This window comes from Chiloscyllium punctatum, chromosome 26 (assembly GCF_047496795.1).
Source record: "Chiloscyllium punctatum isolate Juve2018m chromosome 26, sChiPun1.3, whole genome shotgun sequence".
Lineage (NCBI taxonomy): Eukaryota > Metazoa > Chordata > Chondrichthyes > Orectolobiformes > Hemiscylliidae > Chiloscyllium > Chiloscyllium punctatum.
In genome coordinates this window covers 77,455,983-77,483,197 of record NC_092764.1, presented here as the reverse complement: position 1 = coordinate 77,483,197, position 27,215 = coordinate 77,455,983, and the positions used below count along the sequence as shown (strand labels likewise).

The 27,215-nt window shown below is 42.3% G+C and overlaps 2 protein-coding genes across 6 annotated transcripts in view; one reads left to right on the top strand and one right to left on the bottom strand.

Annotated features, from left to right (window-relative positions):
• LOC140453196 (olfactomedin-4-like) overlaps positions 1–9,537 on the top strand; it is an 84,738-nt gene extending 75,201 nt beyond the window's left edge. For 2 of the 3 annotated variants that reach the window (XM_072547710.1, XM_072547709.1), the window contains exons 2-5: positions 3,989–4,135; positions 5,187–5,405; positions 5,917–6,073; positions 8,087–9,537. In XM_072547710.1, coding sequence (XP_072403811.1) covers positions 4,049–4,135; positions 5,187–5,405; positions 5,917–6,073; positions 8,087–8,895 — 1,272 coding nt within the window. In that variant the 5' untranslated portion in view covers positions 3,989–4,048 and the 3' untranslated portion in view covers positions 8,896–9,537. Of the gene's footprint in view, positions 1–3,500; positions 3,826–3,988; positions 4,136–5,186; positions 5,406–5,916; positions 6,074–8,086 lie in introns of those variants that run through there. The other variant, XM_072547708.1, reaches the window with a different exon arrangement.
• The window catches only part of LOC140453197 (sperm microtubule inner protein 8-like), a 28,055-nt gene continuing 10,368 nt past the window's right edge, over positions 9,529–27,215 (bottom strand). For 2 of the 3 annotated variants that reach the window (XM_072547711.1, XM_072547713.1), the window contains 4 exons: positions 22,143–22,204; positions 21,986–22,050; positions 21,865–21,897; positions 9,529–12,050 (listed from right to left, as the gene is read on the bottom strand). In XM_072547711.1, the coding sequence (XP_072403812.1) occupies positions 11,927–12,050; positions 21,865–21,897; positions 21,986–22,050; positions 22,143–22,204 (284 nt within the window). In that variant the 3' untranslated portion in view covers positions 9,529–11,926. Of the gene's footprint in view, positions 12,684–21,864; positions 21,898–21,985; positions 22,051–22,142; positions 22,205–27,215 lie in introns of all 3 variants that reach the window. The other variant, XM_072547712.1, reaches the window with a different exon arrangement.

Genomic DNA, 27,215 nt, shown 5'->3' with positions numbered 1-27,215 from the left:
TATAATGGTTTCACTAGAAAGGTCTTGTGATCCTATGGTGGTGTCCCTATCTCTGGTCTCAAAACTCAGGTTCATGTCCCATCTGCCTCAGAGGTGGGTCAGTATATATCTGAATAAATATAATGATGTGGAATGGCAGTATTATCAAAGAAATACTGTCTGTTAGTCTTCAAGCTTGACTACTAAGCTACTACTAATCACTAAGGATGTTAATAATAAGACTAACAACTTAAATAGACAATACTGTTTAAGATAGAATTGAGAATTTGATAATAGATAGAGAAGTTGAGATCTAAAGATCCACCATTTAATCCTTTATGGAACATAAGTGTTACTGACAAGTTTAACATTTGCTACCTTTTCCTAATTGTCTGTGAGAAGAATGTGTTGGGAGGGATCAGTTTAGCTCAGTTGGCTTGACAACAGGTTTGCAATGCAGGGTGATGCCAATAGCCTGGATTCAATTCCTGAACTGACTGAGGTTACCATGAAGGATTCTCCTTCTCAACCTCTGCCCCTTGCCTGAGGTGTAATGACCCTCATGTTAAACCACTACCTGTCATCTTTCTCTATGAGACAGCAGTCCTATGGTCTGATGAGAGACCATGGCAACTTTAGCTTTAGCCCTGATCCTACTAGCTTTAGCCCTCATCATATTTGAATTTGCAGACAACAAAAGAACAGGTGCAAAGGCAAGTTGTGAAAGGTAGGCAAACAATCTACCGAGAGATATTGATAGGTTAAACGATTGGGCATAAAGTTGGTAAAAACAAAATAATGTGGGAACTGTGAGGATATTCATTTTGGAAGGAACAACAAAAGATTAGAGTATTATTTGAATGAAGAAAAGTTGCAGAATGCTGTAACACAAGGGGATTTGGGCGTACTTGGGAAGTGATTTCATTGAAACATACAGGATTCTTAGGGGAGAAAGTGAGGACTGCAGATGCTGGAGATCAGAGCTGAAAATGTGTTGCTGGAAAAGCGCAGCAGGTCAGGCAGCATCCAAGGAACAGGAGAATCAACGTTTCGGGCATAAGCCCTTCTTCAGGAATGAGGAAAGTGTGTCCAGCAGGCTAAGATAAAAGGGAGGGAGGAGGGACTTGAGGGAGGGGCGTTGGAAATGCGATAGGTGGAAGGAGGTCAAGGTGAGGGTGATAGGCTGGAGTGGGGTGGGGGCAGAGAGGTCAGGAAGAAGATTGCAGGTTAGGAAGGCGATGCTGAGTTCGAAAGATTTGACTGAGACAAGGTGGGGGGAGGGGAAATGAGGAAACTGGAGAAATCTGAGTTCATCCCTTGTGGTTGGAGGGTTCCCAGGCGGAAGATGAAGCGCTCTTCCTCCAACCGTCGTGTTGCTATGGTCTGGCGATGGAGGAGTCCAAGGACCTGCATGTCCTTGGTGGAGTGGGAGGGGGAGTTGAAGTGTTGAGCCACGGGGTGGTTGGGTTGGTTGGTCCGGGTGTTCCAGAGGTGTTCTCTGAAACGTTCCGCAAGTAGGCGAGCTGTCTCCCCAATATAGAGGAGGCCACATCGGGTGCAGCGGATGCAATAGATGATGTGTGTGGAGGTGCAGGTGAATTTGTGGCGGATATGGAAGTATCCCTTGGGGCCTTGGAGGGAAGTAAGGGGGGAGGTGTGGGCGCAAGTTTTGCATTTCTTGCGGTTGCAGGGGAAGGTGCTGGGAGTGGAGGTTGGGTTGGTGAGGGGTGTGGACCTGACGAGGGAGTCACGGAGGGAGTGGTCTCTTTGGAACGCTGATAGGGGAGGGAAGGGAAATATATCCCTGGTGGTGGGGTCCGTTTGGAGGTGGCGGAAATGACGGCGGATGATATGCTGGACATGGAGGTTGGTGGGGTGGTAGGTGAGGACCAGTGGGGTTCTATCCTGGTGGCGGTTGGAGGGGCGGGGCTCAAGGGTGGAGGAGCGGGAAGTGGAGGAGATGCGGTGGAGGGCATCGTTGACCACGTCTGGGGGGAAATTGTGGTCCTTGAAGAAGGAGGTCATCTGGGTTGTACGGTAAGGGGCTTTATAGTGTAAATGCTGCGATGATATTACCCTTCATGAGAGGATCTATAACCAGAGGGCATAGTCTCAGAATAAAGGAACAATGACTCAAGACTGAAATTAGAGGAATTTCTTCTCTCAGAGGACTGAGAGTCTTTGGAGCTCCTTTCCCACAAAGCTCTGCAGAGACAGTCTTGGCATACATTTAAGGCTGAGATAGATTCTTGATCAATAGAGGAATCATGCATTGTGGGGAAAAGGCAGGAAATTGCATTTGAGGGATGTGTGATCTGCCACAATCCTATTGAATGGTGGAGCAGACTTAAGGGGCTGGACAGCTTACTCTCGTTCCTATTTCTTATGGTCTTTATTATATGGAATCTTCCAATAGCATCTCAATTTCAAGACCTCCTTACTGCCCTAGCAGTGTCCACCTTTTCTGGTCAAACTGTCAGTCTTCCAAACCTGTGAGACCTCTGGTAGGATCAGCAGCCACTATCCTTAATTGGACGACACACCCGATATGCAATTAAGAAGCTACCCACAAGAAGACCATGGAAGTGGGCAAACCTTTCCAGCCATTAAGGGGCTGACATTGTTCCAGATGGAAGAATATTTTCAAAGGCAGTGATTCCAACCAATATTGACAAAAATACCCGAGAGAATGTAGCTGTTCTCCTTTGAATTATGTAACAGGATCAGTTGAGAGACCAGAGGGAAATTGACCTTAACATCTCATTCCAAAGATAGTTCAGAACTCCCTCAGTGCTGCACTGAAGTTTAAATTAGATTACTTACAGTGTGGAAACAGGCCCTTCGGGCCAACAAGTCCACACCGCCCCGCCGAAGCGCAACCCACTCATACATCTACCCCTTACCTAAGGCTACGGACAATTTAGCATGGCCAATTCACCTGCCCTGCACATCTTTGGACTGTGGGAGGAAACCGGAGCACCCGGAGGAAACCCGCGCAGACACGGGGAGAATATGCAAACTCCACACAGTCAGTCGCCTGAGGCGGGAATTGAACCCGGGTCTCTGGCGCTGTGAGGCAGCAGTGCTAACCACTGTGCCACCGTGCCGCCCACTAATTTGAATTTTGTACTAACATCTCTGAAACGAGACTGGAACCCAGGATCCCCTGATTCAGAGGCAAGACTGCTCCCATTGAACGTTGACATGAAAACGAGAGTGTGATTGTGCATGAAGTGGGCGGGGATTAGAGGAATTGACAGGCTATCTTTTTTTTTGCTGCGATCAGTCAATAAAGGGATTGAATAACATACAAATTGGCAAACCAAAAGCTGATTTTATAGATCTCCCTATTGATCCAACCAGTCACAGGAGCAAATCTAAGTCTGATTAGATATACAACCTCCCATTGGAATTAGGCTTCATTTCCCGTTCAATAACCAATCTGGAAGCTTCCGAGAGTGAAGCACAAGAGAATTCCTCTAACGACCGAACTCTGTTTTGAGTGTCAACTGTACCAACTGAGGTAAAACCTTCCCCTTGGCGGCAGATTGAAGATCCTTCTCTATTGGAGCGGTTCTAGCGAACTCTGGAAAGCGTGGCGCTATTGACAGACCTACCAGTGAAACAGGCGATACTCCCCTCCACCCTCGATCCCCATTGAGCTTACCCGGAGAGTTCCTGTCAGGGGAGGGACCCCAGTCACTCCCACCTCCCCTTGTCCCCACCCATCTCTGTATAAATGCTGCTGCCTCCAGGACCCGCGGATCACGTGAAGGGGCAGAGATGGTTTTGTTGACTGATGTGGGCATGAGATTCGGCTTCTTTCTGATCCTGAGCCTTACCTCTGTAAGTAGGTTGCATATTGCCAGTAGAGTTGATCTCGAGTCAATCAATGTTGCTGAGCCACATCCAAAAGATGAAGAGTCGGGAATGGACCCCAGTTTGACGGTTGTGTTTGATGCACTGTTCTTGAGATCCTGCATTGAATTGAATTCCCTCCATTCCTCAGGCGGACCGCGATGCTCTTGGCGAGGCTCGGGCAGCGAAGAGATGTTACTGCGACCTTCAGATGTCTGATGGGCCATTCCCCCACCAGCAACTCGATGAATTATACTTAATCTCTCAGAATTGCAGCGTCGAACTGAACAAACAACAGGTGAGGAGAGTACGGCAGTCTCCCAGAAACTCCAGCCGTAAGGCTGCAGCGTCCACCCCACCACACCTCCCCCGAAAAACTCTTGCCCTCATATCCATCCCCTTGCCCCGGCTCCTGCTGCGAGACTAATTGAGACTGTGCAGAGACGCAGGTCTGCCCCTCTCTCGCAGTTAGTGCCAGGTTAGGGAGTGCAAGTTGCACATATCCCTGTTTGACCCCCTGGGGCACACCCGAGTTTGGAATGGTGCCGAGCGAGGCCGTTCAGTCCACCCTGTCTACACCAGCTGTCTGAAGAAGCATTGTGACTCTGAGGCCATTCTCTCCTGCATTTTCCTCATAACACCAACATTGTTTCTGTTTAAATAAACATCTGACCCCTTCTTGAAACTTTCCGCTTTAAAATAATTAAATTCCTCCATTTATCGAGCGCCTTTCCTGACCTCAGGGATATCCAACAGTGCCTTACAGGCAATTGAAATACTTTCTGAACGCAGAGACCTGTATGACAATGAACAAAGGCAAGATGAGCTGTTTTAATTTAGTTTGAGAGACAAATCTAGGTTGGAAGAAAATCCCTGTTCATCTTCCAGTTCATTCTCCCGAGATTGCAGATTAGCCCCAGTTTAAGACACATCTGAAAGAAGGCACTCAGTATAGCATTCTTCAAGACTACTTATTGCCAGCCTCGATTGTGCTCGAATATGTGTTCACTATTGACTTCACAGGTTTCCAGACCCTTAGAAATTTCTCTAACTAATAAGATTGTCACCACATTACAGGAGGAAGAATCTGTCCTGATGTTTTCTGTTCAGGAGATATGAAACCTTTCAGTTGTGAAACACTATTTGCATTGAGTTTTGTTGCTTCTTATTTTTGCACTCAAGACACACCAGTTGTTTAAAGGTAAATGGATCGGAACATAAAATGTTGGAACAGTTTCAGAATTGACCACATCTAGCCTTCATGTAATGAGTCAAGAATGAGTCACCAGTTAAGCAATTTATATTTTAATCTCTTTAACAAAGAATCATGCTTTCTATTTATCCTCCAGTTCAATGAACCTCTTGAAATTATTGCCTACGTAGATCAGAAATTGAGGAACCTTGTGCAACGTATTAATGAATTTGAAGAAGAATATGATGGTGAACTATACAGTATCATTTCATATCGGATAATAGAGATCGAAATTGCTGAATTGAATGAATTGCTCAACCAACTTCAAGAAAAGTGTTCTCGGAACAATGATGAGAGAACTGACCTGGATACACAGGTAACCAGGGCCCAGTGTCAGGTGTGATTTTGTGTCGGCATGTGTAAATGCACATATGAATATGTGTGTGGTGACAGGGCTTGGAGGATGGGAAACTACTTGAAATTCCCATGAATGAATGAAACTTAATTCATCCCAGATTGACAACCAAACTTTGTATCTTTCTGCGGAGGGGTCACTTGACTCAAAACATTAACTCTGATTTCTCTCCGCAGATGCTGCCAGACCAGCTGAGCTTTTCCAGCAATTTGTTTGTATTTCTGATTTATAGCATTTGCTGTTATTTAGGCTTTTACATGAGATCTTTTTCTTCAGTATGGGTCATTGAATTACAGAAGAAACTTGACAAGAGGTCGGTAAGATTTGATTGTGTCATTAGTAACATCTGATTATTTCACTTATCCAGCCAAGTGCCAAAAATGGCTACCATGTTTCTTACATACCAACAGTGAGTAATTGAGTTGGTCTAAGGCACCATACAATTACAATTCTTCTTCTCTTTATCCAACAGGCACAAAACATTACCAACAAAGTAGATGAATTAGAGAAATATGACCGACTTAAAGTAACTCAAGAGCACAAAAGAAATATTATCCTGAAAAGGAGTCTGACCTCGTGCCAGAATGCACTGTTAGTAACACCAACCCCATATGTCAGTCCACAGCCAGGTGAGTACAATAGGCAGAGTTGTACTAATCACTGTTGTACAGTGTTGTACAGAATCTAATCACTGTCACCATAAAATGTGAGAATGAATCTATTCTGAAGTTTTCTCTTCAGGAGATATGAAATCTTTCAGCTCTGAAACACCTATGCATTGACTTTTTGGTTGCTTCTTGGTTTTGCACTGAAGAAACACCATTGTTTAAGGGTAAAAGGACCTCTTCACAAAAGCTGCCAGACCAGCTGAGTTTCTCCAACAATTTATGGTGACGAAACATCTGAGAACAAATCTACTAGCTCAGCGAGCAAACTTACAACCTAATCCACAACCTGAACTACAAATCTTCTCCAAAATTGCAGTCAGGATATCATTTGAAAGTAAGATTAAAGAAGAACATAACTTGTTGCTTTTCAGTTATGTCAAACCTGTATGAGGCCTTGATTAGACACACTCAACTGTGCATGTTCAGCTCCACATTCCAAAAATGATATACAAGATCCAGAGAAATTTTATAAGAAAAAGTGGTGGATTAGTTTCCGAACTGACCACATTTAGCCTTCATGTAATGTTCAGGAATGAGTCATCAGTTAATACATTACCCAGTGGCAGCCCAAGCTGTTACTAGATTTTTTGATACTTTATGTAATCATACAGTATAAAACGAGACCATTGGGACTCGGATGCTCTGCAATTTCTTTGAAAGATTGATGCAATAAGTCCCATCCTGCAGCTCTATGTTGTAGACCTGTAATGTTTTCTCTGACCTCATACCACATTATTTGTCTCATGGTATTGCCATCTCAGCTGCTTGCAAATACAGATCAACTATAAAGGCTACTTCTCTCCAAACTGTTTAATCATCTATTCGAGTAACTCCATTTGCTTTTCTTCCTTCTCTCTCTCCCCGTCTCTCTCTCTCTCTCTCTCTCTATCCTAGATTTAAAGCACAGAGAATACAATTTAAGTCAGACAGCAAGTAAACAATGGCAGTGGTTTTCCAGGCAAGGTATAAGGTCCCACAGGTACAGTAGCTTAGTAGTTATTTCACTAAATTAACCAACAAAGGATTTTGAGATCTAATCCCACAATGCCAAATTGGGAAATTTAATTAAGTAAATTCAGGGAGAAAAGAAGCAGAAACACTAGAAATACACAGCATCTGTGTAGAGGGGAAGAGAATTCAGAACTGTGATTTTTATCAGAACTGCAGCTATATATTTGTAGCCTGGCAGCAACAAAAAAATCCTTCAGAAAATAGAATGTGCCACTGTGACCCCCCTCTGCCCTGCCTATGTGTCTGGTCCCAAAATAAAATAAAGAACTGTGCACACTGAATTCTGAAACAAAAACAGAATTTGCTGGAGAAACTCAGGCTTAGATCATTGGACTCAAAATGTTAACTGTTTTCTCTTCACAGGTGCTGCCAGACCTGCTGAGTTTCTCCAACAATTTTTGCTTTTGTTTGTCCCTTAGTATTTAATGGTCTTACCATCACTGAATTCCCCCACTACATTCATCCTGGGGATTACTACTGAACAGAAACTGAATTGGACTAGCCACATAAATACTGTAATCAGCAATTTCTGTTTTTGTCTCTGATCCTAAACCTGGACTTAATGTAATCAGGGTATCATTCAAAAGTAAGATTAAAGAGGAACATAACTGAAAATCAACAAGTTATATCAAACCTGTATGAACCCCCCCTAGACACACAACTGTGCACATTCAGCTCCACATTAAGAAAAGGATATCAAAGGACCAGAGAGGTTCTACAAGGATAATGTGAGGGTACAACCATCTGAAAAGACTGAATAGGCTGGGATCTTTTCTTTTGAAGAATAATAGATAATGGATGCTGATGGAGATCTCAAACTACGAAGGGTTGATCACATCAAAAAGGGAAAGATCAAGTTCATTTTTGCTTTTAACATGTTTGCAAGTGCTAGGTATTATTATGCTATGTATATTGTTGTTTTTCCAATATAATACTTAATAGGGTTTATGGGATTTCTCACAGGGTCCTGTTCCTTTGGAAGATTAAGAGCAGTCTCCAATCCCAGGAATTCCATGCTTAATCATTTTGGAACATCCTACTCATATGGCTCCTGGGGGAAAGATCCACTGCCAGCTCCTGGGAAAGAGGATCAATACTGGCTTGTAGTTCTAACTAGTAGTAATAGATTTGGAACTAAGATTCGTGTTTACAGCTCTTATTCTAAATTCCTCACCAAAGGTACTCATAAGGACATAAACTTTCAAACCCATAATCCTCAAGGCCCTGGTGGGGTAATGTATGGAGATGCCTACTATTACAATTGCTATAACTTGGGCAAACTGTGCAAGTTTAATATGACCACACTAGAGGTCATATCTGCCACCCTGCCGTTTGCTGGCTTTAATGACAAGTTTCCATACTGTACGCTTGCTTCCTGTTATTTGTACACAGACATGGATCTGGCAACAGATGAAAATGGGCTCTGGGTCCTCTACTCAACTACATTCAGTTTTGGAAATTTAATTGTCAGTCGGCTCGATACGACTGACCTTTCACTGCTTGAAAGCTGGAATACCACCTTATTCAAACGATCAGCATCCAATGCCTTTTTGGTGTGTGGGATTGTGTATGCAACTAGATATGTAAGTCCTGAAATAGAAGAAATCTTTTATATGTTTGACACAACCAGTGGAGTCGAACAATATAATTTGAAAATCCAATTCCGAAAAATCTTGCCTGGCATTCAGTACATGAACTACAACCCACGGGATAAGAAGTTGTATGTGTACAGTGATACATATGTTATTAGTTACAGTTTAACATTTGAATAACGTGTGACCAGAAATCCTAAGAATCAACCAACACAAGGGAACCTATTCAGGTCCAGCTAATAATAGGAAGCCATATGCACAAAGCTATATTTAGAGACAATACTTAACAGTATTGCTTGAAATGAAATGAAATTCTGGAAATGCTCAGTAGGTCAAGCAGCATCTATGGAAGTAGAAACAGTTAACATTTCAGTTCGACAGCCCTTTAACATCTGTATGGTCTTTGCAGTAATTCACAATTGCCTGGTCATTATTAAGATTGCAGCAATTTATGTGGATATGTAATGTTTGAAACATCTCAGTTAGGACTGGACTAGGTGTAGTTTGAAATAATTCAATAAAAATATTGATTCAAGATTGTCCCTTTGAATGTAGAATGCAATGTAACCACAACATGTATGAGGTTACTCAGGTGCATCCGATAGCAGAACAAAATGAAATTGATGTAACTACTGGTACTTTGGTCTATGTACGTTAACATTTAACATTTCGCAGCATTGAAACTTCACTTTCAAATGAGTGCTTTTGAAGATTAATAACAGTTATTGTACATGAATAATCATAACTTGTTGATTTCAATTTATTAAAACATTATAAATTGGATCTGATATTAAAGTGAAAAACTATGGTGAGGTAATTTCTCTTTATTAAAGAATATGTTTTCTACAGTCTGGACAAAGCATACACATAGTAGCCTTATCATTTGAGTCTTGTGCTGTTGCAGATAAATACAAGTCAGTAAGAAGAACGAATTCATGATCAGTCTGATATACTATAAACCAGCGTTCCATATTATTTCCCTCCACTGATTATTGCGCTAGGTATTCCATTAATGGCAGCAACCATTTTGTGTCAGCTCAAGCTTTGGATGTTCCAAGCTGTTGAACCAATAATATTGAAAGAATTGAAATATATTTCCAAGATGGAATGATGCAATTTGGAGGGAAACTTGGAAGTGTGGAATTTCCATGTAACAGCTGTCTTTATTCTTGTCGGTGATAGTAGCACATGTGGAAGGTGCTGTGAAGGAATTCTTGGCAAGTTACAGCATTGCATCTCATAGATGATATACAATGCTGCCACTGTACACCAGTGGTGATGGGAGTGAATTTGAAGATGCTGGATTCCAGTTAAGTTTATGGTGAACATGATTCCCAGGATGTGAGACAAGGCTTCAGTCAGTTGAAAGATTTGAAATCAGACACCTTTAAAGCTACACATATATATTTGTTTATATAGTCACTAAAGTAATACAGGACATATGGATTTTGAGTTTCTCATTCAGTAGACCATTGATGCTCTCTTTAAATACACTGTCTCAGTACTATATTTAGTATTAGAATAATAATTAGAAACACAGGGTAGGAGTTTAAAGTGTGAACAATTTGAATCCCAACATAATTTCTCCCACTTCCAGTTTTAACAGATAGCACAGAAAGAGGAGTATCCAACTTGTTTATGGAAGTTCTGGGTGGAGGGTATAATAAAGGGGTGTTTTAAATGTATAGATTAGATTCCAAACAGTATGGAAACAGGCCCTTCGGTCCAACAAGTCCACACTGACCCTCCAAAGAGTAACCCACCCAGATCCATTACCTTACCCCTGACTAATGCACCTAACACTATGGGCAGTTTAGCATGACCAATTCACCTGACCAGCACATCTTTGGATTGTGGGAGGAAACCCACGCAGATACAGGGAGAATGTGCAAAATCCACACAGAGAGTCACCTGAAGTGGGAATTGAACCCAGGTCCCTGGTGCTGTGAGCCGGCAGCGCTAACTGCTGAGCCATTGTGTTGCCCCAAATATAATAAGACAGTGAGCCTTATTTTCATTTACTATTTGGAATTTACTTAAAGAGAACTGGTAGCTAAACATAGATGAGCACCACCAAGTCCAACAGGTGAGTACCATTTCATTTATCTATTAAATTCCATGTACTAGGATAGGCAACCTGTAGTCAGTCTCCCTCCCTCTCCTGACTTTCTCAGGCAGCAACCTCTTCTTCCAGCCTCTGATTCCCCCATGCCACCAACAGACTTGGAGGCTTCCAATCCCACGCCCAAGTGGCTGCGTTCAGGGCTCAGGCTTAATAAATAAGTCATCTATCCTAAGATAATCTGCCAGGAGAATCAGTCAGTTCCATAAAAATTACAAAATGGAAAAGTTTGTTTAGTCCAATCAGTGTTAGTTTCTACTCTTTGCACATGCAAATCAATTTAACCAAATCTTACATCAACATCAAATCTTACAAAACTCAAAAATTACATCACTGACTGTCTCAGCCCACTATCTAACCTAATATTGAGTAACGGAGATTTTAAAAAGCATTCAAAATCATGAAATAGTTGGACAGAGTGGATAGGGAGAAAAAGAAAAGTTGAGAATCAGAAGAGGCTGATTTAAGATAATTGGCAGTAGAACCATAGATAATATGAGCAAAAACACTTTATGAAGCCTAAGAGTGTGGTGGAGGCAGACTCCGTCTTTAATTTCTCAGGAAATTGGATAATTTTCTGTAGAGGATGATTTGCAGTGCTATCGGATAAAGGAAGGAGTGTAGGATTTACTGAGTTGTCCTTGCAGAGGCTTTGTTCAGACACACGGGGCAAAATAGCCTCCTGTGTAACTACATCAGCTATTATTCCTAGATCTGAGTTCTACAACTGTCAAAAGATTTTTATTTCTTTCTGTTCAGATTCCATTAATTTAAAATGGGGGAGATGCTGATTTAGTAGTTATGTCACTGGACAAGTAATCCAGAGACCCAGATCAACACTCGGGATACAGACTCAATCCCATCAAGCTGATGAATTTTAAAATCAATTTGTAAAATCTGAAATTGAAAGTTAGTCTCAGTAATGGTGTCAATAATAAAAATGCATCTGGTTCACTAATATCCTTTAGGGAAGGAAATCTGCTAGTTACCTGGTCAGACCTAAATGTGACTCCAAATCCACAGCAACGCAGTTGCCTCTTAACTGTCTTGCAAACCAGTCAGTTCAAGGGCAACCAATGATTGGCAATATTACTGCCCTTGCTCAAGACGCTCACAGAATAAGAATGTGATGTTGATGTTGTTCACTCGTCCAATTGCTGCTGTGCAAATCAGTCCAGTAATTTGTATCTGATATAAGTTGCACATTGTATAGCTGTATGCAGTAGAGGTGAATATATGGAACAGACCTTTAGGATAGAATATAACTGTCTCTTCAGATGTTAAACATTTATAACACAGGCAGGAAATAATAGAAAACAGAAATCACTCGACAATTTAACGTCTGAAATGTGTTCTGGCATTCAGTTAGACATGGCTGCACTGTATCTTAACTCCATCTGCCCACCTTGGTTCCAGAATCTTTAATACAATCATAAAACATACAACCTATCACAGTTTGTGATGTAATGTAATGATCCTTCAACGTGATGTACTGCATGATGAGTGAAGAAGAATTGTGTTCTGCCTTGAGCCCAAAATGCAGAATGTGGCTGATGTAAGAATTTGAGGGAGGTGACATTATAAGTGTATCAGACATCAGCAAGTTACAGGAAAGCATGATCAATAAAGAAAAGCACCAGTACCAGGTCACTTCCATAGAGTTTACTAATTGAAAAATAAAATATGCTTTTAATATTGAACGAGAATTGTTTACTTATATGAAATTATTTTATCAGCTCCTATTGCTGCAGCAAACCTAGTAACAGATTCCACGATGATAATTTCTGCTCATTGTTTCTGAACCCACGATGTGCTCTAGTACCAAGGTTGTTGGAAGGAAGTACGGCTATAAAACATAATATATTATTAAAGGCAATCCTGAGTCTTGGGTGAATCAGAAACAAAGGTACCATAGAATGAATTAGCTCACCACCCTTAATACTAAAATATACTCATGGTAATGGGTGTAGATCTTACCCACACATATTTTGCTTCTGTCTTCACTATAAAGGATACAAACAAAACTTGAGTAATAGCTGTAAATCAGGATGTGAAAGGGAGAGAGGAACTTACTAATATTACAATCATGAGGGAAGGGATGCTGCAATCCTTTATAAGACTCAAAAAATCTGAGCTATAAACCTTCTCAAAACTCACTCATACTGGAAAAGGTCAGGCAACATCTGAGGAGCAGGACAGTTGAGGTTTCAGGCATCAGGAATGCGAGAGGGCAGGGGGCTGAGAAATAAATGGGGGGGTAGGGGTGAGGCTGGGCGAGAAGGTAGCTGGGAAGGTGAGAGGTGGATGCAGATGGGGGGGTAACAGTGATAGGTCAGTGGTGAGGGTGCAGCGGATAGGTGGGAAGGAGGGTGGACAGGGAGGGCAGGTCAAGAGAGTGGTGCTGAATTAGAAGGTTGAATCTGGGAAAAGGTGGGGGTAGGAAAGATTTGAAAACTGGTAAAATCGATGTTGACGCCATGTGGTTGAAGGGTCCCAAGGCGAAAGTTGAGGCATTCTTTCTTCAGTTGTCGGGTGGCTTGGATTTGGTGGTGAAGGCCCAGGACTTGCATGTCCTTAGGGGAATGGAGGGGCGGAGGTGGGGGGGGGGGGGGAGGCGGTGTTGAAGCAGTCGGCCACAGGGCAGTGGGGTTATTTGGTGTGTGTGTCTCAGAAATGTGCCCTGAAATGCTCCTCATGTTGGCATCCTGTCATCCCGATGTAGAGGACACCACATTGAGTGCAACAGACACTGGGGGTGGGTGTGCAGGAAAATCTCTGCCAGATGTGATAAGATCCTTTTGGACCTTGGATGGAGATATGGGTGCAGGTGTTACACCTTCTGCAGCAGCAAGTGAGGTTACAAGGTGTGGAGGGTGGGTTGGTAGTCCATGAACCTAAGGAGGGAGTAATGGAAGGTATGGTCCCTGTGGAATGCAGATAGGGATGGGGAGGGAAATATATCTTTGGTGATGGAAATGGCAGAGGATAATGTGCTGTATGAGTGAGTTTTGAGAAGGTTTATAGCTCAGATCGAGGTTCTGGATGTAGCTTTGCTCGCTGAGCTGGAAGGTTCATTTTCAGATGTTTCGTCATCATACTAGGTAACATCATCAGTGAGTCTCTGGATGAAGCACAGGTGGCATGGCCCACTTTCTATTTATGTGTTTAGGTTTCCTTGGGTTGGTTGTGTCATTTCCTGTGGTGATATCATTTCCTGTTCTTTTTCTCATGGGGTGTAAGTGGGGTCCAAGTCGATGTGTTTGTTGATAGACTTCCAGTTGTAATGTCATGCTTCTAGGAATTCTCATGTGTGCCTCTGTTTGGCTTGTCCTAGGATGGATGTGTTGTCCCAGTCGAAGTGGTGTCCTTCCTCATCTGTATGTAAGGATACGACTGAGCGTGGGTCATGTCATTTTGTGGCTAGTTGATGTTCATGCATTCTGGTGGCTAGTTTTCTGCCTGTTTGTCCAATGTAGCGTTTGGTACAGTTCTTGCAAAGTATTTTGAAAATGACATTAGTTTTGCTTGTTGTTTGTACAGGGTGTTTCAAGTTCATTAGCTGCTGTTTTAGTGTGTTGGTGGGTTTGTGGGCCACCATGATGCAGTCTGTCAGTCATTTCTGAGATGTTTTTGATGCAGGGGAGAGTGGCTCGGGTTTCTGGACATGTTTTGTCTGCTTGTTGGGGTTTGTTGCTGAGAAATCAACGGACTGTCTTCCTTGACTACCTGTTCTTTTTGAATACACTATATAAGTGATTTTCCTCTGCTTTGCGAAGTTCCTCTGTGCTGCAATCTGTGGTGGCTTGTTGAAAGAATGTTCTCATGCAGCTTCGTTTGTGGGTGTTGGATGATTGCTTCTGTAGTTCAGTATTTGGTCAGTATGTATTGTTTTCCTGTAAATGCTGGTTTGAAGTTCCCCACTGGCTGTTCACTCTACTGTGACATCCAGGAATGGTAGTTTGTTGTTGTTTTCCTCCTCTTTAGTGAACCTTCCAGCACAGCGAGCAAACCTACATCCAGAATACGCTGTATCCAGAGATTACGGGGGTGGAAGGTGGGACCAGTGGTGGTGGTGGGGTTCTATCTTTTTGTGGTTGGAAGGCTGGGCTCAAGGGCGGAGGTGTGGGAAGTGGAGGAGATATGCTGGAGGGCATTGTTGACCATGTGGGAGGGGAAATTGTGGTCCTTGAAATAGGCTTATCCAGGAGTGGAACATCTCCTCCTGGGAGCAGATACGGCAGAGGTGAAGGAATTGCGAGTAAGAGATTGCATTTTTATAGGAGGGGAGGTAGGAAGAAGTGTAGTCAAGGTAGCTGTGGGAGTTGATGAGTTTAAAATGGATGTCTGTTGATTCGGTCACTGGCAATAGAGATGGAGAGGTCCAGGAAGGGGAGGGGAGATTGGTGTCAGAGGTGATCCATGTGAACTGAAGGTCAAGTTGGAAGGTGTTTGTGAAGTTGATGAACTATTCAATCTCCTCATGGGAACACGAGGTGGCGCCATACTGTCATCAATGTCGCGGAGGAATAAGTGGGGAATGTCGCCAGTGTAACTGTGGAAGATGGACTGTTCCATGTATCCTATGAAGAGGCAAGCATAACTAGGGCCCATGCGGATTCCCATGGCTGTCCCTTTGGTCTGAAGAAAGTGGAAGGAATTCAAAGAAGAAGTTGTTGAGGGTGAGGACAAATTCTGCCAATCGAATGAGTGTGTTGGTGGAGGCATAATGGTTGGGTTGGTGGGACAGGAAGAAATGGAGGGCTTGGAGGCCTTCGCCATTGTGGATGGATGTGTACAGAGACTGGATGTCCATGGTAAAGATGAGGCACTGGCAGCCGGGGAAACAAAACTCATGGAGGAGGTGGAGGCCGTGGGTGATGCCCCGAATGTACATGGGGAGTTCCTGTACCAAGAGGGACAGGATGGTGTTGGGATATGAGGAGATAGGTTTGGTAGGGTATGAGCCTGGTCAATCTATTGCATTCAGATATAAATAAACATTATAGGAAAACAAGTAAGCGATTGTTTGGCGAGTATTTTGCTCACTTCCCTTACCTTTTAAAGCCCATCAAAGACAATTACCAAAAGCATTAGGAAAGTTTCCAAAAGGTAATCTTATTTGGAGTAGCAGAGTTTATTAATTATAAAGTAATTAATAAAAATAAATTAATTGAGACACAATAAGGATGACAGGGGAGGTGATGTGTTGCACATATAGGATGTGGGAGCTCCTGGATGCATCAGTGGCCCAATGAACTTTAGCTTAGAGTTTATGAGTTGGGCGTGGAGCTGCAGTCACTGATGCAACAGGGAGGGGGAAACCTACTCTGAAAACTTTATTCCAGGAGTGACCACAACCCTTAGAAGAGTCTTCCAATTTGGTCATTGGTCAGGAACAGGAGGATATGACTGTGAGTAAGACAGTTTTGTCAGGATATGGCCCCTCTGCTCAAGGCTGGAGGAGAATGTGGTGGGAGTCGAAGGATTCAGTTGCCATGGTCCATGTAGGTATGAACGACATGGCCCAGCCAAGAAAAGGGCTTATGCATAGGCAATATGAGGAGCGAGGCAATAAATTAAAAAGCAGAATCTCAAAGATAATAATCAAGAAATGAGCCATGAGCAAACTGACATAGAACAAATAAAGTTAAAGAAATGAATACATGGCTGAAAGAAAGATGAGAGAGAAATGGGTTCTATTAAGGTGCAGCTAACTTAAAAATTGGGTTAGGGATAGATCAACAGAGGAACAGAGATGCAGTGACAGACATTTGAGGGGATATTTTAGAATGCGTGGAAAGGTACACTCTGACAATAATGAAAATGATCAACCTGAAGAGAAAGAATATACAGTAATTGTGTGAAGATGGTGGCAAGTCAGAAGACTGGACAGAATGTAAAAACATGAAAGAATGATTAAAAGCACAATAATGAGAGAAGAAAATATATGGCAAAAGAAAGGAAGCTAGAAATATATAGTTAAGAGTTTCTATAAAGATTTTAAAAAGGAAAAGATTATTTAAGTGAGCAATAGTCCCACAGAAAGTGAGTTTGGGGAATTAATAACAGAAAATGAGAAAATGACATGAATTCAACAGCTAATTTGCACAGGTCTTCACTGCTGAGGATACAAGTAACATTGAAAAATAGCTGTAAATCAGGAAATGGAAAGGAGGGAGGAATTTAAGAAAATTATGATTACTCGGGAAGTGGTACTAAGCAAATGATGAAGCTATGTGCTGCCAAGTCCCTAGGTTATGATTGGATTTCACCCTTGGGTTTTTAAAGACATCGCTAGTGAGATGGTTGATGCATTGGTTTTAATTTTACAAAATTCTATAGATTTGGGGAGGGTTCTATTCGAATGAAAATAGTGAATATAAGATGTTAATTTTAAAAAAGCAAAATACGACAGGGCAGTTAGCTTAACGACTGTCATCAGGAAAATATTCAAAGTTTGTTATTATGATTATTGTTAATAAAATTCTTGCAAACAGAATACAATGTAGGAAAATTGTGAATTGTTCACTCTGGCAGGAATAATTAAGAGAGCAAATTAGGAATATAGGAATAGGTCATTCAGCCCCTTAAGGCTGTTCCACCATTCAATGAGACCTTAAGGCTGTTCCACCATTCAATGAGATCATGGTTGCTCTGTGGCCTAACTTCATATACCTACCGTTAGCCCATACCCCTTAATGCTTTTGTTTGACAGATTTAAAATTAACAATTGATCCAGCATCCACAGCCACTTGTGAAAGAGAGCTTAAAACATCCACCACCCTTTTAGTGTAGAATATTAGAAAAAAAAGTGGGAGACTGCAGAGCTCTGAGGTGCAGGGAATCAGGCAGATCTATTGCATAAAGTGCAAAAGGTTAGTTTTGCAACCACGGAAGTAACTAAGAAAGCTAATGGAATATTATTATTGATTTCAAGGAGAATCGAATACAAAGTACAGAAGTTAGATTTCAATTACATAGGGCATCTGTAAGATCATCTCCAGAGAACTATGTACAGAACTGATTCGGAGATGCCAGTGTCGGACTGGGGTGTACAAAGTTAAAAATCACACACCAGGTTATATTCCAACAGGTTTAATTGGAAGCACACTAGCTTCCGGAAGCTCTGAAAGCTAGTGTGCTTCCAATTAAACCTGTTGGAATATAACCTGGTGTTGTGTGATTTTTAACTATGTACAGAACTGGCTTCCTTATTTGAGGAAACAAGTACATATACTGGAAGCACTTCATAGAAGGTTTACTAGACCAATAGAGTCATAGAGATGTACAGCATGGAAACAGATCCTTCGGTCCAACCTGTGCATGCCGACCAAATATCCCAACCCAATCTAGTCCAACCTGCCAGCACCCGGCCCATATCCCTCCAAACCCTTCCTATTCGTATACCCATCCAGATGCTTTTTAACTGTTGCAATTGTACCAGCCTCCACCACTTCCTCTGGCAACTCATTCCATACACGTACCACCCTCTGCGTGAAAAAGTTGCTCCTTATGTCTCTTTTATATCTTTCCCCTCTCACTCTAAACCTATGCCCTCTATTTCTGGATTCCCCCACCCCAGGGAAGAGACTTTGTCTATTTACCCTATCCACGCCCCTCATAATTTTATAAACCTCTATAAGCTCAGCCTCCGATGCTCCAGGGAAAACAGCCCCAGCCTATTCAACCTCTCCCTATAACTCAAATCCTCCAACCCTGGGAACATCCTTGTAAATCTTTTCTGAACCTTTCAAGTTTCTAAAACTGAAGATAAGACTGAAACATTTGCAGCAATCTTCAGCCAGAAGTGCCATGTGGATGGGTCATCTCAGTCTTCTCCAGTGGTCCCCAGATGGCACTCATCAGTCAATTTGATTCACTCCACATGATACCAAGAAATGGTTGGAGTGACTGGGCACTGCAAAGGTCCTGACAACATTCCAGGTATAGTACTGGAGACTTGGGCTCCAGAAAATGCTGCTCCTCTAACCAAGCTGTTCCAGTGCAGTTACACCACTGGCATCTATCCTACAATGTGGAAAATTGCACCGGTATGTCCTGCTCACAAAAAGCAGGCAAACGCAAACTGGCCAATTACCAACCTGTCAGTCTACTTTCGATCATCAGTAAAGTGATGGAAGATGTCAGCAATTGTGCTATGAAACAGCACCTACTCAGCAATAACTTGCTCAATGACACCTAGTTTGGGTTCTACCAGGGCCATTCAGCCTCCTGAATCTAACCTTAGGGGACTACCATTGACTGTGGGCGGCACGGTGGCACAGTGGTTAGCACTGCTGCCTCACAGCACCAGAGACCTGGGTTCAATTCCCACCTCAGGTGACTGACTGTGTAGAGTTTGCACGTTCTCCCCGTGTCTGCATGGGTTTCCTCCGGGTGCTCCGGTTTCCTCCCACGGTCCAAAGATGTGCAGGTCAGGTGAATTGGCCACGCTAAATTGCCCATAGTGTTAGGTAAGGGGCAAATGTAGGGGTATGGGTGGGTTGCGCTTCGGCGGGGCGGTGTGGACTTGTTGGGCAGAAGGGCCTGTTTCCACACTGTAAGTAATCTAATCTAATCTAAAAAAAAGCTCAACTGGACTCGCCATATAAAATCAGTGGCTACAAGAACTAGTCAGAGGCTATGAATACTGCAGCAAGTAACTCACCTCTTGATTTTTAAAAGCCTTCTACTAAGAGAGTGATGTAATACCCCACACTTGCCTGGTGGAGTTCAGCTTCAACCACACTCAAGCAGCTTGACATCAGCCAGGAGAAAACAGCCACTTGATTAGCACCACATCCATAAGCATTCACTTCCTCCACCACTGATGTTCAGTTGCAACAGTCTGTACTATCTACAAGATGCACTGCAGAAATTCACCAAAGATCCTGAGACAGCACCTTCCAATCCCAAGACCATTTCCATTATGACAGCAGATACATGGAACACTACCACCTGCGAGTTTCTCTCCAAGCAACTCACCATCCTGATTTGGAAATATATTAACATTCCTTCACTGTCACTAGATCAAAATCCTGGAATTCCCTCCTGAATGGTATTATGGATCAACTACAGTACATGGACTGCAGCAGATCAAGAAGGCAGCTAACCATCACCTTCTCAAGGGCAACCAGGAATGGGCAATAAATGCTGGCCAGCCAGCAACACCCATGTCCCATGAGTGAATAAAAAATAACTGGGTGGATTGCCTTATGAGGAAATGTTGGACAAACTACACTTGCGCTCACTGCAAGAGTGGAGAGGTGACTTGATTGGAAGATATGTGATTCTGGAGGATATTGACAGGATGATTGTGGAAATGGTATTTCCTCTTATGGGAGAATCTAGAGCTACCTGTCAGCCATTTAAATACATGGACTTTTTTTTTAAATCTCACATGGTTATGAGTCTTTGGATTTCCTTTCCTCATATTTAGATTACATACAGTGTGGCAACAGGTCCTTCGGCCCAACAAGTCCACACCGACCCGTCGAAGCGCAACCCACCCAGACCAATTCCCCTACATTTACCCCTTCAGCTAACATCACGGGCAATTTAGCATGGCCAATTCACCTAGCCTGCACATTTTTGGACTGTGGGAGGAAACCCACACAGACATGGGGAGAATGTGCAATCTCCTCACAGACAGTCGCCTGAGGTGGGAATTGAACCCACACCTCTGGCGCTGTGAGGCAGCAGTGCTAACCACTGTACCACCGTGCCACCCACCCTTTCTGTTTAAGTATGAATGTCTTGCTTTATCCTTCTGTCTTTTTCCTTTGAGGTATCCAAATGGTGCATCTTGACCCAGTAGAGGAGGAACACCATGAAGGGCTATTCTTGACAGGCAAGAAGCTGAAAGGTTATTTGGATAGGGCAAGACTACGGAGCGATCAGATCTGTCATGATCTGAGTTGAGGATGAAGCAGGGTCATGGGGCCCGAGCAGATTCCGCATCTAGTTTGAGTGTCCATACGTAAGTTAGTGCTGAACATCTCAGGCTGCTTGATTTTTAACAGCAGGTTTTCTGATTGGCTTCCTAATGCATTCATTTGTTCATAAGTGTTCAGCAATGTTCCTTCCAAACTGCACAGTCATTAGGCAAATTTAAAGGCTAAATAAATATAAATAAATAAACCATGCAATAAATATTTAAGCGGTCCATTCCTATCAAGATTTTTGCTTTCAGAGTCCTTTGCAGTGAAACTTGTGTCCTGCCTCAATGTCGAGCAAGCAGACACCTTCACAATCTTAGCTCAATGCCCTGGGTACACAGTAGTTGTACCCAGTGTCTCACCATATGCACAGCCTGCCTATAATCCATCCTTCAAGATACACGCATTATCAGTAACTGATTTTCTGGCCATAAGTGTGAGAAGTGTGATGGTACTGTGTCTTCACCATCATCACTTCATGGTGTTTCTCCTCTACTAGGTCAAGATGCGCCATTTGGATATCTCAAAGGAAAAAGACAGAAGGGTAAAGCAAGACATTCATACTTAAACAGAAGGGATGGGAAGTAGCAAGTGAAAAGAAAGAATGGGAATTATCTTTAATGGTTTCAAGTCACTAGTGCCCACAGTGGAAGCAGAAGGATTCAGTGGTGCGTATTCCAGAAATGACCACTATGGTGTCCTATTTGGGAACACCTGGGCTTCTCTCATTAACTCCTGTTGCCTCCAGTTGTTTAGAACTTTGTCCTGAAAGGACCAGGGATGTATGTCAATGAATATGGTACAAGGCATTTGAGTGATGTAGCTGTCATAGAAGAATAGATGGCTTTGTGTGAAAGCTGTGAGATATGTTTTGGGACTGGACATTGGGTGAGGGTAGGATGAATATTACAGTAGTGCGTACTGCAGATGCTGGATCAGAGTCTAGATTAGAGTGGTGCTGGAAAAGCACAGCAGGTCAGGCAGCTTCCGAGGAGCAGGAAAATCGATGTTTCGGGCAAAAGCCCTTCATCAGGAATGAGAAAATACCAATATCTAAGAGTGCTGTACTACAAAGTCAAACACAAGTACCTGAATGGACTGGATAACCTTCTGTATCGGTTCCTGTTGAAAATGGGGGGAAAGGGAACATTGTAAGTAAATAGTTAGACTTAGGCAGGAATTTGATTGAACAATCTTTATGTAGTCTTACCAAGTTTCATATGGGACAGGTTTCTGATCATATTTGGAAACCGATGGCTCTGAATGAAGGTGATACTGAAAAGTGACACATAGTGGTTATTTTAAAACTCTAACAGGGGAATGATATAGCAGTAGCACAACGAGTGAAAACGAAATTTTGAATCTACCTTCCAGGACTGGGTAATGTTGGGTTTCAAATATCTGACTGCATAACCAGAGAAGTGTACATCTGAAAGGAACAGAAAAAATAGTCAGTGGTCCATGGACACACCCAAAAGTACTATAAACTATATTATACTGAACTTAGGTTTGAAATAACTCAGGGGAAGTGGTGGCACAACAATAATGTAATGAGATAAGTAATCCAGAAGCCCTCTGGGTACACGGGTTCCAATCCCACCTCAGTATCTGGTAGAATTTGGATTCAATTAAAAAAACGAGAATTGAAAGGTAGTCAGTGATGCTATCATGAAACTATTATTAATTGCATTAAAAACCCATCGGGTTCACTTAAGTTCTTACATCTGCCACCTTTACCAGATCTGAAGGATGTTGTTAAACTTGAGAGGGTGCAGAAAATATTTACAAGGATGTTGCTGGAACTGAAGGGTTTGAGTTACAGGGTGAATAGGCTAAATAGGCTGGGGCTTTTCTCCCTGGAGCATTGGAGGCTGAGGGATGACCTTATAGAGGTGTATAAAATCATGAGGGGTATAGATAGGTCTTTTTCCTAGAGTGAGGGAGTCCAAAACTCGAGGGCAAACATTTAAGGTGGAAGGGGAAAGATTTAAGAAGGATCTAAGAGGTAACCTTTTGGCACAGAGCGTGGTACGAGTATGGAACAAGCTGCCAGTCGAGGCAGTACAATTACAACACTTAAAAGGCACGGTTTAGAGGGATATGAGCCAAATGCTGGCAAATAGGATTAGTTCCATTCAGGAGACCTGGCTGGAAAGAACGAGTTGGGCTGAAGGGTCTGTTTCCATGCTGTCTGACTCTAGGGGTATTAAAATCACCAACTATTACAAATGATTAAGATGCCAGAATGGAAAAGGGCAGATTTTAGAGATCTAAAAATTGAACTGGAGTACACTGATTGGAATTGCGTTTTAGTGGATAAAACAGTTGATGAAGAATGGAAACATTTTCAGAGATGAATAGTGTGCAATCTAAGATACATACTCACAAGGAATAAATACAGAATATCCAAAGCTAGGGTAGCCTGGATGACTAGGATATTGATGAGAAAGTAAGAAAGGAAAAGGAGACATATGATACACACCAGAGTAATAATAGCAAAAGAAATCAGGAAGAGTTTCTCAAATGCAGAAGAAAGGCTAAGGGTGGAATAAGGAAGCATGAGCAAAGGATGGCAAGCTGCAGTAAAACACATAGTAAAATGTTCTTCAAACATATCAATAGTAAAAGATTAGTGAAGGATAGAATGGAGCCAAGGAGCAGGTAAGCTGGTCACTGAAGAAAAGGTATAGCAGTGGTACTAAATAATTATTCTGCTTCTGTCTTTACCAAATTAGAAAATGATGACAATGGCCCAGTTGAAAATGTGGGTGTTGAGCAACTGAACAACTAGTGATAAATATTTTAAAAAAGTTGCTATAAAGGCTGGATGGGGGGATCCAAGATGGCAGCGACCCAGCAAGTCTGACTCTACAGTGCTCCTCCCAAGACTTGGGCAAAGTGGGTCACCCACCCCCACCACACTCACCAAATCATTTAAAATAGCTGTTTAATTTAATTAGTTGCTTAGTATTAAATTTAAACAATCTAATCTTTAGTAAAAATGACTAAAGGGAAGGGACCCCGCAGCTCTCAGCAAGCAAGAATCCCTCCCCCACCCTCTCCAGCTGCAACAGAGGCGTCCGCAGCTGCCCCGGGGGATTTACCTACAGTGGCGAGCCTCGAGGAAATCATCTCCAAACTTGCGAAGATCGACACTTTCATTGAAGAATCCCGAAGTCGATGGAACTCACTCTCGGCCGTGCTGCAAAAGCACGACCGAGACATTAAAGAAATCGAGCGCTGAGTCGGAGGGGCAGAGCTAAAGGCCGCGACCTCCGAAACTACAGCAAAATTGGCCATGGATCGGGTCCGGACTCTCGAACAGTAGAAGAGGAAGGCCAGCTTACAGCGTTTCTCGAGCAGTGGCTGCCACAGCTTTTAAATCTGGAGGCTGGATCAGGCCAGGTAAGGGTGGAATGGGCCTACCGGGTCGCAATACGCGGGCCCGGCTCGAACCAGCGCCCACGCCCTGTCCTGTTCCGGCTGCAGAGCTATAAGGAGAAGCAGATTTTCCTAGAAGCCTCCAGAAATCTTGGAAAAGATTCCCAAGCCATGATCTATAAAGGATCCAAGGTCATGTTATTCAAGGACTATTCCCCAGCTCTGGTCCGAAACAGGAAGGCATTCGATAAGGCAAAGAAGTGTTTAAGGGACTTAAATATTCAGGATTCCTTATGCTACCCAGCGACGCTACGCTTTAACCATGAAGGATCAGTGTATAACTTCGGATCGCCGGAAAAGGCTAAGGAATTTTTGGACTCTCTTAGATAAATTGTAAGAGATAATGGATGTTGGTTTGCCTTCCCCCACTCCGGTTTATATCCCCCCCACTTTTTCTTTTTTCTTACCTTGCTGTTTAATATTACCTTGGAGAGTAGGGAGAGGGATTTATTTATTTGTTCTCTAATGATTTTCTCCCCACCTTGGTTTTTTTTTTATTATTCTATGTATGTATGTGTGTATGTATATATGTATGTATGTATATAAGCCGGAGGGTTTAGTTAATGTTGGTGTGGGGAGGTGGTTACCTTATTCTATTTTACCTCCGTCTCAAGGAGCGGGGTTGTTTTTCCCTTGTTATTTTGCATTATTATATTTAATTATTATTTGTTGAGGTTGTAATTTTATAGTTATATATGTTTATACATGGTATTAACATTATCAAATATATCCAGGTGTTGGTGTGGGTGGGGGTAGGGTGCTCACTGTTCACTCTAGCTTTGTATTATATCTGAATTCTCCTCATCCTATTGAGGAGCGCCTGGGGCAAGGGTGGGGCATTGGTTGGGAGAGGATACGATGGACCTTTGGAAAGGAAATGACACCCCCTGGGAACAAGGGGGAAATTCTCCATTTAAATACGTTTTATTTTTTATTATTATTTAGAAATAGTTTTTTATTATACTGTTGTGAGTGTATTAGAGAGCCTTTATTTTTGTGAATTTTATATGCTCTATGCTCGGGATGTTCTGGATAGGGTTTCCCCTCCTGAGGGGTCTTGGATTTGCCCGGACAATTATGGTTGATCAGTCAGTTAAGTGGTGCACCTAGAATGTCAAGGGGAGTAATTCACCAGTCAAAAGGAAGAAAATATTATCAAATCTCAAGAAAGAAAGAGTTGATATAGCTCTCCTACAGGAGACACACCTGTTGGATAAAGGACACTTGAAATTACGACAGGGTGGATTTGATCAGGCCTTTTTTTCTTCTTTTAGCTCAAAAAGTAGGGGAGTTGTTATTCTTATTCAGAAGAATTTCCCTTTCAAAATCCTAAATCAGATAAAAGACGAATCTGGACGATATATTCTGATTAAAGCCCTTATAAATGGAGCGGAATATGGGATTTTAAATTTGTACTGCCCCCCCAGCACACCCCCTTAAATTTATAACAGAAACCTTCTCAAAATTGATGGCTCTTGGTGCCCATCATACAATTATAGGGGGAGACTTTAATTGTATTATGGATCCAGAAATAGATAGGATTCCCAAGAGTACTGCAGGAGTATCTCCCAGATCTAGACAATTGGTGGATCTGAACAAAGAATTAGGATTAGTAGATGTATGGAGATGTCTTCATCCACAGGGCAGAGATTTTTCTTTTTACTCCAATCCACATAAATGTCATACCAGAATTGATATGTTTTTTGCCCCCTCGATTTTTAAAAATTCCATATCATCCTGTAAAATAGGTAGTATAGCAATTTCCGACCACGCTGCTGCATATATGGAAACTAAGGCAAGGAACAATGGGACATCCCCTCGGCATTGGCGGATGGACCCCTTCCTAATGAAAGATAGTAAATTTGTAAAGTACTTCTCTCAAGAATTTAAAACTTGTTTAGAAATTAATTCAGGTACGGCTAGCAACCCATCAATGATGTGGGAGACCATCAAAGCTTACAGGCGAGGTTTGATCATCTCCTACTCAGCGACCCAGAAAAAATTAAAGGGAGAACAACAGCGTCTGCTCGAAGCTTGCTTAAAAGCAGCTGAAACTGCATACACTGATAGACCTTCTATTATCAAATTGCAAAGGATTACGGCCCTTAGGACAGCTCTAAACACTACGCTTACCCAAACGGCTAAGAGGGAAATATTATTTGCAAAACAAAGGTTATATGAATTTGGCGACAAACCGGGTAGATACTTAGCATTTCTTGCAAAGAAAAAAAAGGCCCCTCAAACTATCACGTCTATCAAGGAAAGTACGGGTATTTTGACTCATGATCATAAAAAGATTAATGCGATCTTTAGAGTATTTTATTCTGAGTTATATAAATCGCAGGATTGTGAAGACAGGACTAGGAGGATGCAATCATTTTTTTAAAATTTGACCTTTCCGGGCCTAACTCCAGAACAGGTATCGGTCTTAAATGCTCCCCTAACAGTCCAAGAAATACTTGATGCAATCAGGCAACTTCAGAGCAGTAAAGCACCAGGCCCAGATGGTTTTCAAACTAAATTCTATAAAGAATTTACAGAAATATTGGCTGAAAATGTGTTGATGGAAAAGCACAGCAGGTCAGGCAGCATCCAAGGAACAGGAGAATTGACGTTTCGGGCATGAGCTCTTCTTCAGGAATACTGGCTGGTCCACTTATGGACATGTAGAACGATGCATATAGTCAGGGCTGTCTCCTGCCTTCACTAAAAGAGGCAAATATCTCTCTTATCCTTAAAAAAGGAAAGGATCCAGAAGATTGTGCGTCATACAGACCAATATCCTTGCTAAATGTAGATTTTTAAATCCCTTCTAAAATGTTAGCATTGAGACTAGAAAGGGTACTGCCACATATCATAAAAGAGGATCAGACGGGGTTTATTAAGGGCCGTAGATCATCCAATAATATTAGAAGGGTTTTGAATATGATTCCAGCCTGTCATCAGGGAAAGATACCAGGAGTAGTAGTTTCATTAGACGCGGAAAAGGCATTTGATAG